The 21,111-nt window shown below is 43.0% G+C and overlaps 1 protein-coding gene across 2 annotated transcripts; it reads right to left on the bottom strand.

Moving 5' to 3' along the window:
- Positions 1–1,851: 1,851 nt before the first annotated feature.
- ZNF331 (zinc finger protein 331) lies at positions 1,852–18,501 on the bottom strand. 2 transcript variants are annotated; one of them, XM_082368176.1, is made up of 5 exons: positions 18,311–18,500; positions 17,202–17,267; positions 9,045–9,129; positions 7,258–7,384; positions 1,852–4,664 (listed from the first exon to the last, which is right to left on the bottom strand). In XM_082368176.1, exons 3-5 carry the CDS (start codon positions 9,051–9,053, stop codon positions 3,334–3,336), a joined length of 1,467 nt encoding a protein of 488 aa, XP_082224302.1. In that variant the 5' UTR covers positions 9,054–9,129; positions 17,202–17,267; positions 18,311–18,500; the 3' UTR covers positions 1,852–3,333. The 2 variants fall into 2 exon arrangements, with proteins under 2 accessions (XP_082224302.1, XP_082224303.1); XM_082368177.1 differs by lacking the exon at positions 17,202–17,267 and having other exon boundaries at positions 18,311–18,501.
- Positions 18,502–21,111: the final 2,610 nt, after the last annotated feature.

The raw sequence follows: 21,111 nt of genomic DNA, 5'->3' as shown, positions 1-21,111 counted from the left end.
TTTCTGAACAGTCTTCAAATCTCAGTGTGTATTTTACACTTACTTTACCACCTGGCCACATTTCAAGTGCTCAAGATTTTATGTGGCTGTTTGTTACCAAATTGGATAATGCTGACCTAGAATCTTTTCCCATGCTTACCTATTGGTTTAGTGCAGCAGTCAGGTAAACTCTGGTCCACAGCTCAAATCTTGATTGTGGCTCTGATTCTGTTTGATTTAGAGGCTGAGTGGTTTTTATTAAAAGGTTGTAAAAATAATAATAATAATAAAATAAAGAGGAACATGTGGTCCAGAGCATATGTGGCCTGCAAAACCTAAAACATTATTTGGCCCTCAACAGAAAAACTCTGGCGAACCCTGGTCTGGCGTAACTGAATGCACTCAGGTTTATTCTGTTTATTTGCAATGTCAATGCGTTCAAGTTTCTTTGCTTTTGTGATGTTTCACTTTAGCCACACATACCTAGAAGAGACTGGAAGCATCTCTAGTGATCTTTGACTTCTCTTTGCATAATCGCTTTTTTCCCCCCTTGGTCAATCTAGCTAAAGGTTTGCTCATTTTGTTCATCTTCTCAAAGAACCAACTTCTGGTTCTGTTGATTCTTTGTATCATTAAAACAATTCTCTATTTCATTTTTCTCCACTCTAATCCCTATTATTTTCTGCCTTCTGTTGCTTTTGGTTTTGTTTGTTCTTTTTTTTAGTGTCTTACCATGTAGAGTTAGTTTATTGATTTGAGATCTTTCTTCTTTTTCAAAGTAGGCATTTCCTGCCATAAACTGTCTTCTGAGCGTGCCTTTCACGGCATCCTGTAAGTTGTGGTTTGTTTTGATTTTCACTCCTATGTATTTTCTAATTTCCCTTATGATTTCTTCTTTCACCCATCTGTTGCTTAAGAGTGTGTGGTTTAATTTTCATATAGTATTCTTGTTTTCCTTCTGTTGATTTCTAGTTTCATTACATTGTGGTCAGGTTTCAATCTGTGCTTTTAATCTTTTCAATTTGTTGAGATTATTTTGTGGCCTAACATAGGGTCTATCCTGGAGAATGTTCTATGTGTTATGTTGTTGGTGGAATGGTCTGTATATGTCTGGCATCCCTCCCCCCAAATATGTTCCATGTTCCCTCATTCCCTCCCTGCCGAGGATCCAAATCCTTAACCTAACCCTAACACTAAGGTATACGTAATCCAAGGACAAAGTAACTTGAATTGAAATGTAACCCCAACCCTGAGATAAACCAAACATAAGGCCTACATCAACCTGATTCTGGACCCTCTGTCAGCCTTCATAAGGCACTCCTCTGGGCTCTAACCACACTGCCATCCCCTGTGCCACAGTTCTCCCACTGGCTGTAGCACCCACCCTAGATCTCCCAGGCCACATTCATGGATAGCATTCAAGTTCTCCAGCTCTCAGAGGCTCCCCTCCTGGACTCTCTCCTTTTCTCCAGTCTCCCAGGACCTGTCTGAGCTCAAGCCTCTCCCTCCTAATGCACCAGGCCCTCCCATGGCCATCAGCCCCACCCCTAGCTTTTCAAACTCACTCCCATGGGCTCTAGTCCTCTCCCACCCATACTCTTTGATTCCCCACCATGGGCTCAAGTCCTTTCTCCAAGACAACCCACTTTCTTCACTCTAGGACTGACCCTCTTAAGACAGCTCAGGTCCCTCCGGAGTCTAACTGCTCCCTCAGCTCTCTCAAGGACTTGATGCTAGGCCCTGGCCCCCTCCCCAGGGAAAATCCACTTGCCTCCCTTGAGCATCACCTTCCCATCCCTGTTGCGGGACGTCCAGGATTTGGAGAGGTCCAGTGTGCTGGTTCTATTCCTTCTTCTTTTTTTTTTTTATAAATTTATTTATTTTTGGCTGTGTTGGGTCTTCGTTGCTGTGCGCGGGCTTTCTCTAGTTGCGATGAGCGGGGGCTACTCTTCATTGTGATGCGTGGGCTTCTCATTGCGGTGGCTTCTCTTGTTGTGGAACATGGGCTCTAGGCACATGGGCTTCAGTAGTTCTGGCACGCGGGCTTCAGTAGTTGTGGCTCACAGGCTTAGTTGCTCCGCGGCATGTGGGATCTTCCCGGACCAGGGCTCGAACCCATGTCCCGTGCATTGGCAGGAGGATTCTTAGCCACTGTGCCACCAGGGAAGCCGCTGTTCCTTCTTGAACAGGCCATGTTTGAACATCCAACAAAGACACTGGCTTATAAGCAGTTTTAACGTCAGCCATTCTGGTGTGTGTCTAGTGACATCACATGATGATTTTACTTTGCATATCCTTGAGGAGTGATGACGTTTAATATATCTGCACTTACTTATTTGCCATTTGGTGATCTTAAGTGCTTATGTAAGTCTCCCTCCACCTTTTAATTGATTTGTTGTTTTATTATTGACTTGAAGGATTCTTTTTATCCTTTCTTTGTGAATCCTTTGTCAGGTTTATGTAAATATCTTCTCCCAGTCTTCTTGCTTTTTCACCACCTTCATGGTGTCATTTGATGATCAGAACTTTGTACTTTTGATGAAGTCCAACTTAATAACTTTCTACTTTCTGTTTAATGTCTTCTGTATACTAAGAAATGCTGCCTACCCCAATGCTGTGACAACAATCTCCTAAATTTTCTTCTATGTTTTTTTTTGGCTGCGCCGCACGGCTTGTGGGATCTTAGTTCCCCGACCAGGGATCGAACCTGTGCCCCCCTGTGGTGGAAGCATGGAATCTTAACCACTGGACCACCAGGGAATTCCCCATGTTTTCTTCTAGAAGTTTGATAGTCTTTTCTCAGCTCACTGCACCCGCAGGGGGTCTTGTAAAAATTCACTAATAGCAACGTTAATGGTAATGAGAACAACAACAACAGCTAATATTTATTGAGCTTACACAATATTTCAGATACACGTTCAAGGAGCTTACATGTACCAAACTCATTTAATCACCACAACAGCAGTATTAGGTAGGTGTGATTATCCCCATTTCACAGATAATGCACAGGGAGTAATAGCTAATTTTCTCAGTGCCTCACAGGGAGTAAAGAGGTGGGACGGTGATGGAAACAGGTAGGGGTATGTACCACGAGAAAAGCTCTCCCACATATGCTGCATTAGCAGAGTTTTACCTCAGAACAAATCTGAAATACGACAGAGATGAAATGGTATTGGAAGGTTTCTATGCATTCAGGAAACTAACCTATCCAGTAGAAAATAGTCTACAACTGAGTATGTTGTGATCAATAAGAAAAAGTGATTTCTCCAATTCTCCAAATTCACCTCTCATATGACTTCTGACATTCTATAAGCAGAAGAGTGACCAGTGAAGGCTTTCTTGTGTTAAGTCTTATCACGGATTTTCCTCTTGTCGTGGAAGAAATGAATGTTGAATAGAGGCCTCTGTACGCTCTTTGTACCCAAAAGGTTTCTCAACAGCATGAATTCTCTGATGTTCTAGAGGATGGTTTACATGTTTACATGCTTTTCCACATTCCTTACACTCAGAGGGTTTCTCACCAGTATGAATTTTCTGATGCTGTGTAAGTTGATGGCCGTGACTGAAGGCCTTCCCACATTCTTTACACTCATAGGGTTTCTCCCCTGTATGAATTCGCTCATGTTTGACAAGGCTTGACCCATAAATAAAGGCCTTTCCACATTCCTTACATTTGTAAGGTGTTTCGCCAGTGTGGATTCTCTCATGCTGAGTAAGGTGATAGCCACAGTTAAAGGCCTTCCCACATTCTGTACATTTATATGGCTTCTCACCTGTATGGATTCTCTCGTGTTTCACGAGACTCGAACCCCAACGGAAGGCCTTCCCACATTCCTTACACTCATGAGGTTTCTCACCAGTGTGAATTTTCTGATGCTGAGTGAGATAATTGACACGAGTAAAGGCCTTCCCACATTCTTGGCACTCATAGGGCTTCTCACCGGTGTGAATTCTCTTATGTTGAACGAGGCTGGAACCACAAATAAAGGCCTTCCCACAGTCTTTACATTCGTAGGGTTTCTCACCACTGTGGATTCTCTTATGCTGAATTAGTTTATACACTCGGCTAAAGGTCTTCCCACAGTCTTTGCATTCATAGTCTTTCTCACCAGTGTGAAATCTCTGATGCTGAGTGAGCTCATCACCACGTCTGAAGGCCTTCCCACAGTCTTTACATTCATAGGGCTTCTCACCCGTATGAATTCTCTTATGAATAACGAGGCTTGAACCCCATCGAAACGCCTTCCCACAGTCCTTACATTCATAAGGTTTCTCACCAGTGTGAATTTTTTGATGTTGAGTAAGCTGATTACCCCAACGGAAGGCCTTTTTACATTCTTTACATTCATAGGGTTTCTCACCGGTGTGAATTTTCTGATGTTGAGTAAGTTGATAGCCTCGGCTAAAGGCCTTCCCACATTCCTTACATTCATAGGAATTTTCCCTGTTATGAAGTCTCTGATGTGGTCGGACAGAGGTATTTTCTCTGCAAGTGGGCGTTTTCCCACAGTTGATTTGATTGATATATCCCTCTTGAGGGACCTGTGGTCCTTCAAATTCACCTTCACACATCCAGTCAAGGCCAAGGGATTTACTTTTTCTATTTGAGTTCTGTTTGGAAAAATTTATCTCATAAGTGCCCTTCCGTGTAGGTAAACTCTTGGTCTCATACGGTGATTCCAAATCTGAAAAAAACAAAACAAACGAACACAAAAACCCAAAAAACCCAACATATTTTGTTTCTTTTTAAGAAAACAAAAACAAACCTAATCACAAACTAAAACCTTCTCTAACAGAAATAAAACTTCTCCAGTGGGAAAAATATGAATCACCTAGGGCTCTTATTAAAATCTAGATTCCACGTCTAGCATCACAATACTTAATGAGGAAACACTGGAGACATCCCTGCTAAAATCAAACAAAAAAGGCATTTACTATTAGCTCTACTATTTCCTATCAGCTGAAACAATTAAGCAAAAAAAATTAGAGGGACAAATCTCAAAAATGAAGATGAAAAAGAGTACAATTTGTAGATGTGATGATAAACCTGGAAAACCAAGAAAATCAAATATAGCACTACTGTAGGAAAATAAAAAGATACAGTTGGATAGTTGTGTATACACACAGAGACACAAGTAATATCATTAAAAGTAATTCTGGATACAAAGATCCAACATTCAAAAGATGATGTGTAGAATTAAATTTAATAATAAAAATAGTGAAACACTTAGGAGGAAATGTTTAGAAAAATCTGAACATCAATAAGGATGCCAACTCAAGGGACTGTAAAACGTCAAACATGCTTAAATTCATGAGTTCATACAGATACTAAAAAAATGTTAAATGGCCAACTTTGGAGCATGCTAGGAAACCAGCCCTTTGTTATTAAAAACTGATAGGTGGATCAGTTTCTCTTTAAAGAATTATTTATAGTGAATAAATGAAGAGGCAATGATAGAATACCACCATTTTGAACCCCCAATGAAATAGTGAATCTAGGTACTGAGTGTCAGTGACTGCTAACACAACATCAAAAGAGACATAAGCAGATATTGCTTCGTGATGGAAGAACAGAGAACCCAGGAAGCAGTATCACCAAAAAATAGATAGAAAGGAAGAAAGCACATGAAGCTAGGATAACAACCAACTTTCAGAAACTACGAATGGCACAGGGTCCTGTTTTCTATGCCCTTGTTACTCAGTAGGGGTGAAACATGAAAAGGAAAACAAATTGAGAAGGGAATGGGGTGAAGATAAAGTTCAAGGGAGTGACTTCTTCCTCAGAGGCCTTGGGCCTGAGACCTTTGTAGGGAGCTCTGCGAACACCTCAGGGGTGCAGCTGCCCCCTGCCCAGCTAGGCCGCTTGTGTAATGATGGTTTGCCCGAGCCGGGCTGTCTGTCACTCTCCTCTGCACCACTTCAGTGTCTTTTCCCCTCAACTATCAAAGCTCTCTCCCTTGCTTCCATAAGGCAATTGTGTCTGGCTTAGAAATGAGATGTCTTGCTTTCAAAAAAAGAAATGCCACATGATGTAGAACTTAGGAGAAAATTGTTGGCTCAAGATTTTTTGATTGAGCTTTAGTCAAATTTGTAACAGCCTAAAAATGACTTCAGGAAAAGAGAAAGGCCTGAAGGACAAACAGGAAACCAGATGGGTAGGGAAAAGGACTACTTTATTCTATTCTATTCTATTCTATTTTACATTTATTTTATTTTTAAAAAAACTTTAAAATTTTTATTTATTTTTATTTTTATTTGTTTATTTTTGGTCTTGTGTCAAGGCTTGCAGGATCTTAGGTCCCTGACCAGGGACTGAACCCAGGCCCACAGCAGTGAAAGCGCCGAGTCCTAACCACTGGACTGCCAGGGAATTCCCAAAAAGGTCTTTATTTAAACTTCTGGAGGCAAGCAGAACCTGGCAGTTGAGAGTACGGATTCTGGGGCCAGAATTCTTAGGTTCCAGGTTTGCTTCTGCTTCCTTGATTAAGTCACTTTGTGCCCCAGTATACTCATCTACAAATTAGACGTAATAATTTCCTAGCTCATAAACTTGTGAGAATGGAATGAAACGTATTTGTACATATACATACACAGCAGGCTCAGAATGTTTTCTGGTGCAGAGCAAGCACAGTATTTATTAGCCATTAATATTATGGCTGTTATTTTGCTAACAGAAAAACAAGAAATTTCCTTACATATTTACAAGATATTATCATCCAATATTTAACTCAGAATTCATAGATTATAACTTTCAACCTCACTTCAGGTACAATGTGTAGGGAATGCAATATGCTCAGTGTGGTTTTACACAGATTCTGTTCATCCATCCCACCTCTACATCAAACATAGGGTCTGGTTTGCTAGAGAAAATCAAGTCACTGTGTAGAGCCATTTCCCCTAAAGGTGGGTCCCCAAAGTACCATCGACAGCAATTTGGGTGTAAACATAGGCTCGCAGCATGAAGCTTGGTTTCTTTGAAGATGGTCATGAAATAAAATAAATACATTTATTCTCATAAATTAAATAACTCTAATCAGTCCTTTGGCCAGTAAGGAAGAGAGGTAATTACAGGAGGGGCCAGACAGAGGTGGGAAGAGCCCTGATGGATGAGGAGGTGAAGGTGCCTACGTAACGCCCATTTCCAACTGGACAAAGCTCAAAACGTCCCTTGGGTGCAGGAAGAAAGAAATTCAACTAGTATCTTGAAAGGTGGTCCTGAAAGGAGAGAGCTGACTGTGCAGGGAGCAGAGTCCAGATTATCTGAGGCAGGCAACTTACCCAGCGAGACCAAGTTACTGTAGTTCTCCAGCATCACGTCCCAGTACAGGTCTCTCTGCGTAGAGTCGAGACATGCCCACTCCTCCTGAGAGAAGTCTATGGCTACATCGGAGAATGTCACCAAACCCTGGAAACACAAACCCACACGTCCCTGATGAAACGAAAGCACACAGTTTCCAGATGGAGGAGGCGGGAGGAAGGGCTACGCTCCCGTGCAGGGGTGGATACAGCAAGTAGATTAAAAACCTGTGATACGGGGAGGGGCCAGCGAGGAGATACGGGGAGGGGCCAGCGAGGACACGACTGTGGCTGAAGCCGAGCCCCTCCTGCTGCAGGGGAAACCACCTACACCCTGGGGAATTCTTTTTTTTTTTACTAAATTTATTTATTTTATTTATTATTTTTGGCAGTGTTGGGTCTTCGTTGCTGCACGCGGGCTTTCTCTAGTTGCGGCGAGCGGGGGCTACTGTTCGTTGCAGTGTGCAGGCTTCTCAGTGCAGTGGCTTCTCGTTGCAGAGCATGGGCTCTAGGTGTGCGGGCTTCAGTAGTTGTGGCTCGTGGGCTATGGAGTGCAGGCTCAGTAGTTGTGGCGCACGGGGTTTAGTTGCTCCGCGGCATGTGGGATCTTCCCGGACCAGGGCTCGAACCGGTATCCCCTGCATTGGCAGGCGGATTCTTAACCACTGCGCCACCAGGCAAGCCCTACCCTGGGGAATTCTTAATCATGCCAACCTGTCAGGAAATGGATAAACCAATCCCAGTTTTCCTCTGCTGCACAAGCACAGAGCCTGCTAATGGGCCTGTCTCATGAATTCTCAGCAAGCATGGATTCCTAGAGCATCCTTTTCTCTTTAAGGAGAAAGAAAAAAAATGCCTGGGGTTTGCTTCCCAAATGTAATATAAGATCTTTTATCTTAGAAAATTGGGTTTGCATGTTTGAATGTTTTCAAGTCTCAGGTTCATCATTTTGCCAGGTTATCTTTTAAACAGTCCACCTTTGTAATGACAAAAGCATTTTTTTTATTCCATCGTATGGAAGGATTAGATTTAATTATGATAGTTACACACTTAGGTTGAGCAAAATGTCTAAAGTTTCCCCAGTTCCAGGAGTATATGATCATTTATTACTCTTGTACGAAATGACCTTCTTACCTGTTACCATCCGCTAGCCTTGCCTTTTCTTTGTTCCTGATTTAGAGGAAACTGGTATCAAATGATTCAGGAGCATACAGACAGGTCTGGGCAGAACAAAATTTATCTCCCGGGTTCCCTGGTCGGACCATGATCTCTGAGTCCACAGGCCCTAATCACAGCTCTACACAATTCTAAAAGCTTCATAAAGTGTGAGCTTTCACTACACACTAAGACTGAGACCACAGAATATGAATGTTCCCTCTTATCTGCCTGGGAAAAAGATCAGTGGAGACGAGTGAGGAATTCTAGTTTTCTCATGTGGTCAAATGGGACCAATGTCTCCAACTCATCAAATCGTAGACTTGACTCAAATATTTCTCCCAAGGTAGTTTCTGCTTCCATTGTTCCAATTACTCCTGACAAAAAAGTGAGTACATAAGAGATACTGAGTAACTAGCTCAAGGGTTAAGTGAGCATTAGTCACAGAGGTGGGCAACAGGCTATGTGGCACTATTATTCACTGGAACAGGAAGAGCTGGGAAGTAGGTACTTGGATGGGACTCACTTGGGCAGGAGACTTCATGATATTTCAGAGAAGTATCCACAGGACCTAAATATCACAATTCAAGAAGGAAAGAGAAAAACATACTTACGTGGGCCATGGTTTTAGAATTCAAGAACTGATCGGTCCTCTTGGGGTCTCCTTTACTGAAGACACAAAATCCAGAGAAGTCAGATCTAGACAAGGAAAAAGAGGCATTAAAATAAGTGCACCTTGGTCCCCAAATGACTTAATACAACCTTTTCACTCCTCCATCTTTTCTTCCAAAGAACCCTCATCTTCTTCCGCCACAAGGCCCCCCACGTAAACACAACACATCTGGAGAAGATTAAAAGGATTCTGGAAAAAAACAAAACAAGCTTTCCCTGAAACCCCAGGAAACCCAGCTGCACAGACAGGACAGAGGAACTTTTATTTTTTGTCTTGAAGTCAGATCCAGACACTTCAGTGGGAGGATTCCTGGCCAGCTCCCTGTTGGGGGGAATATGGATTAAGAATTTGGCCTTGACCAAAGAGAGGTGTGTGGCCTTTGCCCTCAGCTTCTGAGAGGTAACCTACATCATACCTGACAGGAATGTCTTTGTTTTGGGTAGGGGCAGGGCGCACTGCATCTTAGGGTGGAAGCTGGCCACACCAGAAAGACCAACCAGGTGATGGGTGGGGTTGGGGGAACTCTGGGTCATGGGATATCAGTTGACTTGGAGACTGAGATTAACATCGGGACAACAAATCAATCAATCATGCCTACGTGATCGATCAATCTTGCCTACGTGATCAATCAATCTTGCCTACGTGATCGATCAATCTTGCCTACGTGATCGATCAATCTTGCCTACGTGATCGATCAATCTTGCCTACGTGATCAATCAATCTTGCCTACGTGATCAATCAATCTTGCCTATGTGATGAAGCCCCAGTGAAAACTCTGGACACTGAAGCTCAGGTATGCTTCCCTGGTTGGCAATACCCTGAGCATACCGTCACACATTGATGTCGGCAGAATCACGAGTCCTGACTTCACGGGCAGGAGACACCGTAAGACCCAGGACGGGAACCCTCCTGGACCTCGCCTTGTGCACCTGTTTCCTTGTCTGAGGTTAATCTGTATCCTTTCCCTGTCATTAACTGTATCTGGGGGTAGAACGGCTCTCAGTGAGTTCTAGGAGTCCTTCTGGTCCTGAATTATGAAATCTGAGGGTGGTTTCGGGAAACTCCTGAACTTGCAGGTGGTGTGAGAACTGAGGGGGGTTCTGGTGTGGAGACTGCACCCTCAAACCTCACTGTGTGAAGCTGGCTAACTCGGGACAGAGGGACGGTGACCTGGATTGAGACCGGGTGTGTTTAGGGAGCTCAGTCTCACTCTGAGCACATCGCGCTCTCTTTGGTCACAGCATCCAGGGTGGGGAGAGGCTGCATCCTTCTGGCCTCTAGACAGTGTGACGTCAGTCAAGACTGGGCAGGTGGGCAGTGTGGAGAAGGAACTGCCCAGGTAGCGTCTGGCACTCTGAATCCAGGAAAGCTGGCTGCATAAATACACGCAGAATATCAGTGTAAAAATGTATTAGGTCCAGTGGTTGGGACTCCGCACTTCCAACGCAGGGGGTGCAGATTCGATCCCTGGTCGGGGAACTAGGATCCCGCATGCCACACGGTGTGGCCAAAAAATTAAAAAAAAAAAAAATGTATTAGTGGGCTATTAAATGCTAAGTTGGAAGAAATACTTAAAGACATGAAAGATGTTTTAGGTATATTGTCAGTGGGAAAGATGTTACAATAATACATTTGTAAAATTCTAAATATAGATATATATACCTACTCATATATATGTATAACATGATACAGATATCTATATCTATGTAGATATATACACACATACAAGATATATGAATACACACAGAGGCACACACATACACAAACAACCCATGAGCCAGCAACAGAAAGAGAGAGATAAAAACAGAAAGAGAGGGCTTCCCAGGTGGCGCAGTGGTTGAGAATTCGCCTGCCAATGCAGGGGACACGGGTTCGAGCCCTGGTCTGGGAAGATCCCACATGCCGCGGAGCGACTAGGCCCGTGAGCCACAATTGCTGAGCCTGCGCGTCTGGAGCCTGTGCTCCGCAGCAAGAGAGGCCGCGATAGTGAGAGGCCCGCGCACCGCGATGAGGAGTGGCCCCCGCTTGCTGCAACTAGAGAAAGCCCTCGCACAGAAACGAAGACCCAACACAGCCATAAATATAAAAATAAATAAATAAATTAAAAAAAAAAAAAAAAAAAAAAAACAGAAAGAGAGAAACAGAAAAAGCCTGGAAAGATATATCCCATGTGCAGAAAAGAGCCACAAAGTGGCTCTGAAACCGCTAATCTTAGGCCCGCTTGCAAGACTGGGCCCTTGGCTGGCTTTCCAGTGTGTTCCAACCATTCCCCGACTGGTAAGAGTGGCTCGCTGTTCTTAAATTTGTTTTGTACAAGCCACGTGGTTTATGTTGAACACGTGCCCTCCTCCGAGAGCCTGGAATCTGGGCATGTGCTGGGCAGAGGGTGCCTATGTGACTCCCCCATAAAAACCCTGGACTCCCAGGCTCAGGCGAGTTGCTCCTGTAGACAACACTGCATATGTGTTGTTACATCTCGTTGCTAGAGGAATTAAGCATGTCCTGTGTGACCGCACCGGGAGAGGACTCTCGGAAGCTTGGGCCTGCTTTCCTCCGATGTTGCCTGCGTGTCTTTCCCTTTGCTGATTTTGCTGTATATCCTTTCACTAACAAATCTTAGCCATGAGAAGGATGATATGTTGAATCATTATCTAGAGAATGACTGAGCCTGGTGGTGGTCTTGGCAACCCTGGACACCCTTTGATCTTGATTTTCTTCTTTTTAAGTATACCTTGTTAGGTGTTTTAACAACAGTCATGCATTGGCTTAACGTATATAAATGTGTGTGCATTTATTTATTTTAAAGTTAGTAAGAGACAGTTAGATTCTCAAGAGATAAAGTTCCACTCTCTTTTTTAAAAAGACTCCTCTGGAACTTGCAGAAAAGGCTCAGAATATATTATCTTTGGATTATTTTACTGAATAACTTCTCTTGGTTTCCTTTCACTACCTAATACCTAAACCAACTCTTTGATGTCTAAATATGCCCACATGTGCTGCAGTACTGACTGGAAAAAAATGACTACAATGCCAAGTGATGGCCTGTAGATACTGACAGTTATCTTGACACTGCTTAGTTTTATGTCTTGATGCAAGGGTGAATTTTGCTTTTGAACTTGTCCTTTCAGCCAGTGTCTTGTAGATAACTGCTAAATCACCTGACCCCGCTAGTCTTCACTTTGCATCCAACACTATTAGAAAAAAAATATGTAAGGCATAAAGCTTAGAAAATAAATTTCATTTATCCCTATGTAGAGCCTGTGCATTCAGAATCACTTGGTCGTGACCTGACATCAGCAGCTATCGTGAGAATGATACCCCCTTCCCAGCACTTCTCAGGCCACATCACCTGGAATTCTCCGCAGGCCTTGACCACAGGCCGTCTTGTACTTCTTCTCTATTCAGTTTCCCTTCCTTGCTGGACTACCAGCAATGTACAGGCAACAATGCCTTTTAGTCATCTGTCCTTCTAAGTACTATTGTAGGCACTTAACAGAAGTATGATTTTGACTAAAAATTCCACTTTTTAGAATTTATCCCAAGGAAATAGCTATACTAGTACACAAATAAATGCACAAGAATGTTCAGAGAATTTTTTTTTTTTGGCCGCACCGTGCAGCATGCAGGATCTTAGTTTCCCGACCAGGGATCGAACCCGTGCCCGCTGCAGTAGAAGCGTGGAGTCTTAATTACTGGACCACCAGGGAAGACCCCAGAGAATTTTTTTTATTGGATAGTTTTTTGTTCTTTTTTTTTAAATTGAGATAACTGTACATTCAATGTGCAGATGTAAGAAATTACACAGAGGGATCCTGTGTTCCCTTTATCCAGTTTACCCCAAGGGCAATACCCCAACTGCAAACCTATAGTACAATATCACAGCCGGGACCTTGACGTCGATACAATCCATCAGTTTTATTCAGATTTTCCAGAGTATCATTTTAACAAATGAAAAAAGTAGAAATATAAATATCTCCCAGTAGAGGATAGATTAAATAGATTGCAGTCTGTTACAATGGCATACTATACATTTACCAATAATGATATTGACTTAACATTAATTGAGAAAAAAATTTAAGATGAATTACCCAGCGGAGAAGGCATGTTTAAAAAGGTACAGGTAGGGGCTTCCCTGGTGGCACAGTGGTTGAGAATCTGCCTGCCGGTGCAGGGGACACGGGTTCGAGCCCTGGTCTGGGAGGATCCCACATGCCGCGGAGCGGCTGGGCCCGTGAGCCACAACTACTGAGCCTGCGCGTCTGGAGCCTGTGCTCCGCAACAAGAGAGGCCACGATAGTGAGAAGCCCGCGCACCGCGATGAAGAGTGGCCCCCGCTCGCTGCAACTGGAGAGAGCCCTCGCGCAGAAACGGAGACCCAACGCAGCCAAAAATAAAAATAATAAATAAATAATAAATTAAAAAATTTAAAACAAAACCAAAAACATAAAATCTGGAAAAAAGTTGAACACCTATATACCCACTGCAGACTTTACAATTAGTATAAAAAAAAAACAAAAACAAAAAAGGTACAGGTAATTTGGGACAAGAGGTCTTCACGAATTTAAGAACAAGGCTCCGTGGTCTGACTTTCAGGATATGGATCTTTGCTCTGACAGGTACTAACTTCACAGTATCTATTTCCTGACAGGTTAAGACAGGGATAAAAATCGTGCCTACCAGGTATGACTTTCTCGACTACTAAGAAGATAATCCACATAAAACACAAAAACATGTAACAATTATTTAATACAAGTTAGCTGTTATGGTTTAAGATCTATAACATTACACATCCCTTAATTCGTTCCTATAAAACAAACTCAAGCCTGCTGTTTCCCGTTTTTCTTATGCTAAAATATGTATTCCTCAAAACTGCTGTTTTATATAATCAATGCTGACTAAAAACTTTCAAGATCCCCTTAAAAATGAAATTCTTTCCAATGAACAGCATTAGCAAAAAAAGATTCTGAGACAGATAACGAGGAAATGTTCCCTTGCCACCAGCAAAGAGAGGGACAGACACGATTTCTGTACCCAATTCCAGCTCAAAGAATCTAAACTGAGAAGATGCCAAACTGAGAACATTAGTAAGTGGTTGAATCTTGTCTTCTATGTGACATGGGAGATTCAGGTGAACACTTTAAACTTGTCATCTCTTGTTCACGTATCTGCCCATGGAAATGTTACTTGTGCAGGCCACATTTACTATGTATCAGTGATCACTGTCCTGTTCTGTGAAGGCAATACTCAACTCCTAGAAAATCTAATTTTGAAAGTCTGTCTTTTTTTTTTTTTTAATTTATTTATTTATTGGCTGCGTTGGATCTTTGTTGCTGCTCGTGGGCTTTCTCTAGTTGTGGTGAGCGGGGGCTACTCTTCATTGCGGTGCACAGGCCTCCCATTGCGGTGGCCTCTCCTGTTGCGGAGCACGGGCTCTAGGCACGCGGGCTGCAGTAGTTGTGGCACGCGGGCTCAGTAGTCGTGGCTCGCGGGCTCTAGAGCGCAGGCTCAGTAGTTGTGGCACACGGGCTTAGTTGCTCCACGGCATGTGGGATCCTCCCGGACCAGGGCTTGAACCCATGTCCCCTGCATTGGCAGGTGGATTCTTAACCACTGCGCCACCAGGGAAGTCCCAAAAGTTATCATCTTTCTTGATAACTTGTTGCCATGGGATTAGTTTCAAATGGTGCCTCTCTAATCCTTTAAGGTGTAAATATGTGAGAGATTCTTTTCAAAGCAAGAAGGGGATCACTGGGCACACCTCTCCCCTCTCCACATGCACCAAGGTATAATGTGACCCTTGGCTGAGTTGGATTCCTTTTACAAACTAAGATTTGGAAAGTCTTGGGCTCACTTACAGACCAATTAGCAGGATTCAGTGTTCCAGAAATAAAACACACACATATGCTTAGAGGGGGAGGGGAGGACTGGAAACATATCTACCAAAATATCAACAGTAATTATCTCTGGAAGGTACAGTAATGGGTAGTTTTCTGTTTCTTCTTTTTTTTTTTAAATTTTATTTATTTATTTATTTATTTATTTATTTATTTATTTATTTATTTATGGCTGTGTTGGGTCTTCGTTTCTGTGCGAGGGCTTTCTCTAGTTGCGGCAAGTGGGGACCACTCTTCATCGCGGTGCGCGGGCCTCTCACTGTCGCGGCCTCTCCTGTTGCGGAGCACAGGCTCCAGACGCGCAGGCTCAGTAATTGTGGCTCACGGGCCTAGTTGCTCCGTGGCATGTGGGATCTTCCCAGACCTGGGCTCGAACCCGTGTCCCCTGCATTGGCAGGCAGATTCTCAACCACTGTGCCACCAGGGAAGCCCCCTGTTTCTTCTTTATAAGTGCTTTAGAGGATTGAAATTTTTTTCAGCAGGCCTGCATTAATCCCATTATAAGAAATATACCTTAAGATAGTACCAAATTTAAAAAAAAAATTAACAAAGAAAAGGACTACAGTTATGAGGGGGCAGGTATGTTTCAGCCATTAAGTGAACTTTGAATAGATAGGTCTGTGGTAGGCAAAAGAACAGTCTCCCAAAGATGTCCATGTCCTAATCCTGGAACCTGTGAATATGTTACATTACACAGCAAAAGGGAGTTAGGTTGCAGAGGGACTTAAAGTCCCGAACCATCTGGCCTTAAAATAGGGAGATTATCCTGAATTATGCCAGGTGGGCCCAGTGTAATCACGAAGGTCCTCAAAAGTAAGTAAGGGGGATGAAAGAGGAGAGAAAGATGTGAGGACAGAAGCAGAGTCAGAGGGACTAGGCTGTAGTACTTGGGGTTTTGAAATATGTAGCCGTCACTCAGGGTGACACAGTCTTTGAAAAAAACGAGTAACTTTACAGTGGAGGAAACTGACAAACACTACCTAAGCCAGATGATCAAGTTCAACCTCACCAATCATAAATCTTGTTGATAGTATGCCTTCTTGCTATGATGTGATGAAAGTGGTAATTTACTGCTGTGATCTTCCACCCCCAAACCCATAAACCCAGTCTAATCATGAGGAAAAACATCACATTCCAATAGAGGGGCATCCTACAAAATACCTGACCAGTACCACTTAAAAATGTCACAGTCATCAGAAACAATGGAAGTCAGAAATGGGCACAGCCAAGAGGACCTTAAGGAAACATGACAACAAAATGTAATGTGGTATCCTGGATGGGATCCTGGAACAGATGAAAACCATTATGTAAAAAGTAAGGAAATCTGAATAAAGCAAAGACATCACTTGATGATAATGGTTCAGAATTGAGTTGTTGATAATAGAAGACACTGGGTGCAGGGTACTTGGGAATTCTCTGTATTATCTTTGCAATTTTTCTTTAAATCTAAGACCATTCTAAAAAATAAAATCTATTAAAGAAGAACAATATGCAACCATATGTAGCCCACAAAGCATGAAGTATTTAATATGTGACCCTTTAGAGAAAAAGTTTGCCAATCTCTGCTCTAGATCCAGAACTCATAATCAGCATCAAACCATACTGCTTTTCACAGTTCATACAAAGATATAACCGAAACATTGAAACTGTCAGACCTCAAATAAGACCTGGCTAATACAACAAATTTCTATTTATTGATTACTGAAAAAAAAAAAAGCCTTGCCTTTGATGACAAAGACCTTTGCTCAAACCCCACTCTTAAAAGCCTCACAAAGCTGATAACTTTGTCACTAACTGACTAAAACAATCAAACCTTCTCCTTTCTTACTGTGCTCTGAAAGTCAGCCCTGTGGAAAAGACCAAAGATATCTAGCCTTTGATTCCACCTAAAGATTAATATCCTCCTTACCAAATCACACACTAAAAGTGCTCACATTAACCTCCCAGTAGTATTCCTCGATCCTAGCGGAGTCTTAGAAGACCACACAGGAGGATGTGAACAATTTGCTTATTGAATATGTGAGTACTCATTGGAGTGGGTTGGTCAATGGGGAATACACATTCACGACTCTTGTCACACCTTTGGGAAGAAATTACTGGGTCAAGTCACTATTAAAGGGGACGTTTCGGGGCAAGGAAAGCAAATATTCTTAAGTGCTATAAACACAAATCATTTACTGAACAAGAAGGTAACTCATCTGAACCTTGATTTCAAGATCTGTGATGATGATTCTTTCTCCTTGGGATGCTTTTTCTGGAGGACAGCTGGCCTGGAGGAAAGAGAGGTCAGAATGAGACACTAGGGCTTTTCTGGAGCACAGACTACATCCGAAAATGCGCTCCGAGGCCACACCTGTTCCCATGTCTTATCTAAAACCAATCAGAAATAAGAGGGCACCCACATCTGAGTATTTCAGAGATTCGTGGAAACTAGACTCTAGTAATTGGGGTACCCCCACCTCCTAGGTCAGGGACCTCTCGTTTCCAGAAAAGAATCTTATTCCGGAGGCCCTTCCATTCTGTCATTCAGGTAGCCTGAATTTTAGATGGAGAGCACCTCTAGCTCTAAAACGGCCATCTCATGACCATGTCTGTGCCATTCTTGTCATTTTCACTACAGCGTTCAGGCTGTGACTTTCCTTTGGGGCCACTGTGCCCAAACAAGTACCAGCATGGTTGGAACGTGAAGGGAGAGGAAGCAGCAGAGACATCAGAGCTACAGGTTACACACACTCAATCCGGGGCCACACACCCAAATACAGTCCTGCACCTGTCACAGCTGAACAATCGCATACACGTCGGCTCTGTCACACCGGCTGACACCCACGCCAGAGACATGGTACACGGCTGCGCCAACCCCACAGAAATGCAACGGCGCATCTCATAGCCTCGGGGACACATCTGGGCCCCGCCACCCCCACAGAGCCCACACGCATGTAATTCACACAGAGCACAGTGGAGGAGTCACAGCCCGGCCGCGTCACCCCTACATATGCTCACACGCACGGGAGGCACACAAACCGGGAGGGGGCCGCGTCTCGTCCCCCCCTACACACACTCACGCGCAAGTGCGTCACAACCACAGGGACCTGGCCTGTCTCCCTCACCGACGCCCACGCGCACATCTCAGTCTGTAGACATGGCCGAGCCCCTGATCACACACACAGAGACCCACACACGCACACGCTCGCACTTCCTCCGCAGCGCTCCCGAAGCCAGAGGCCGAGGCTCCGTTTCGGGCCTCTTCTCCTCCCTCATCGCCATCGCCCGCCGTATTCCGCTCTGTTTTCCTCCTGGGATGCTAATTACTCACCGTTTGGGGCCCAACAACCGACGGCGTCGGGAGGGCGCGCCGGCGTTGAGGTTAACTCCGGACAGGGTCACCAGGAAACCAGAGCTTGAATAAAAATCCTTCTCGCAGAAAGCGCACCTCCCAGCATGCAACTCCCCGAGCTGCTAATGGGGCCGTGCCCCAGAGCCCTCTGGGAAACGTAGTCCGGAAACCCGGGAATCCGCGGGGCTGAAAACGCACGGCCTCTCTTTCCCAGCATGCAACTCCACAACGGCACTAATAGAGCTGTGCCTCAGAGATTTCTGGGAAATGTAGTTCGCATCTCAGGTAATACACAGGCCTTCAGAAGGCTTCTCTCCCTGCCTCTAGAGGAGCTGTGACTTGGGAGGGAGCGTGTTTCAGAGTCGCAGAATTTGTAAATGCTGGGAGACCTACCAGCCGTTCAGATTTCTTTTCTTTTTAAAATTATTATTATTATTATTATTTTAACAGGAGAAAAGCATACAAATTTTATTAAATTTTTACATGTACATGGGAGCTTTCAGAAGAGAATGAAGCCCTGAAGAAGTAACCAGAGCAGGAAGCTTTTATACCTTTTAGACAAAGAAAGGATAAATTTGTGAAGTACTGACAGTGCAATGGGCTAGTGATAGTCCGATTAGGGCCTGGTAATCCTTATCTTCATTTAATGAGGTTTGTTTGCAGATTCCTCTGGTGCCATCTGTGGACTGGTAAGAGTCTATCTCCATTAAAAGAAGAATTTATTTCCTGCCTTTGGACAGAGAAGGGGGATCTTTCTGCATGTTTACCGCTTCTTAATTGCCTTCAGCTCAAAATAATTTTTATGTCAAAGAGGCATATTTTAGGCTGACATACCTGGTTTCCGTCAATTATGATACAGGCATTGCTTGCAGTAAGGAAGGCCATGAGATCTTTCAGTAAGTGTTCTCTTTTTGTATATCATGCTGTTTTATACTGTTTATGTATTAGTTTAATTTAGGTTTATTTGCTGTGAGTCAGTAATACTCATATTTACTTTCTAAGGTGCCTACGAATTTTGTGCTAAGATCTCACCCCATCTTATTAACACCTCTACTATGAAAGAGCTCAGTTTCTATCCTGGGGGTTTACCTGCCTCCCATAAATTGTTTTTGTTATTGTTGTTTTTCAAACAGGTTTTATTGATCTTCTAATGGGACCAAGTGAAACACATACATAAACCAGTACTCTCAATTGTTTATGCATTTTTGTGTAGGGATGGCATTTCCCTAGATTATTCTAATCTTTTCTTTATTTTTTATTCTAGTTGATTTACATATTATATTAATTTCAGGTGTACAACATAGTGATATAATATTTTTATAGGTTATACTCCATTTAAAGTTATTAAAATATTGGCTATATTCCCTGTGCTGTACAATATATCTTTGTATCTTATTTGTTTTAAACATGGTACTTTCTACCTCTTAATCCACAACCCTTATCTTGCCCCTCCCCCAGTACTCCTCCCACTGATAACCGCTAGTTTGTTCTTTCTATATGTGTCTGTTTCCGTTTTGTTATATTTATTCATTTGTTTTCTTATTTAGAGTCCACATGTAAGTGATAGCATACAGTGTTTGTCTTTCTCTGTTTGACCTATTTCACTAAGCATAATACCCTCCAGGTCTATCCATGTTGTTGCAAGTAGCTAAAATTTCATCTTTTTTATGGCTGAGTAATATTCCATTGAATATATAAACCACATCTTGTTTATCCATTTATCCGTGGATAGACACATAGGGTTGCTTCCATATCTTGGCTGTTGTAAATCATGCTGCTATGAATATCGGGGTGCATGTATCTTTTTGAATTAGTGTTTTTATTTTCTTTAGATATATACCCAGGAGTGGAATTGCTGGATCATAGGGTAGTTCTATTTTTAGTTTTCTGGGGAACCTCCATACTGTTTTCCATAATGCCTACATACACCAGTTTACATTCACATCAGCAGTGTACTAGAGTTCCCTGTTCTCCATACCTTGGCAACATTTGCTATTTGTGGTCTTTTTGACCATAGCCATTCTGACAGGTGTAAGGTGATATCTCATTGTAGTTTTGATTTGCATTTCCCTGATGATTGGCAATGTTGAGCATCTTTTCATGTGCCTTTTGGCCATCTGTAGGTCTTCTTTGGAAAAATGTCTATTCAGGTCTTCTGCCCATTTTTTTTTTTTTTTAAAGGTGTAGGCTTATTTATTTATTTATTTTTGGTTGTGTTGGGTTTTCGTTTCTGTGCGAGGGCTTTCTCCAGTTGCGGCGAGTGGGGGCCACTCTTCATCGAGTGCACGGGCCTCTCACTATCATGGCCTCTCTTGTTGCTGAGCACAGGCTCCAGATGCGCAGGCTCAGTAATTGTGGCTCACGGGCCCAGCTGCTCCACGGCATGTGGGATCTTCCCAGACCAGGGCTCGAACCCATGTCCCCTGCATTGGCAGGCAGATTCTCAACCACTGCGCCACCAGGGAAGCCCTTCTGCCCATTTTTTAATTGAGTTCTTGTTGTTGTTGTTTTTGATATTGAGTTGTATGAGTTGTTAATATATTTTGGATATTAACCCCTTTTCAGACATATCATTTGCAAATATTTTGTCCCATTCAGTAGGTTGTCTTTTCATTCTGTTGATGGTTTCCTTTGCTATGCAAAGCTTTTAAGTTTAATTAGATCCCATTTCTTTATTTTTGTTTTTCTTTCCTTTGCTGGAAGAGACAGACCCCCAAAAAATATTTCTACGACTTATGTCAAAGAGTGTTCTATGTTTTTCTTCCAGGAGTTTTATGGTT

The sequence above is a fragment of the Balaenoptera borealis genome (genome assembly GCF_965194805.1).
Source record: "Balaenoptera borealis genome assembly, chromosome: 19".
NCBI classification, from domain to species: Eukaryota; Metazoa; Chordata; class Mammalia; order Artiodactyla; family Balaenopteridae; genus Balaenoptera; species Balaenoptera borealis.
Note: the sequence above shows the minus strand (reverse complement) of the source record. Positions and strands in the feature narration are given on the sequence as shown.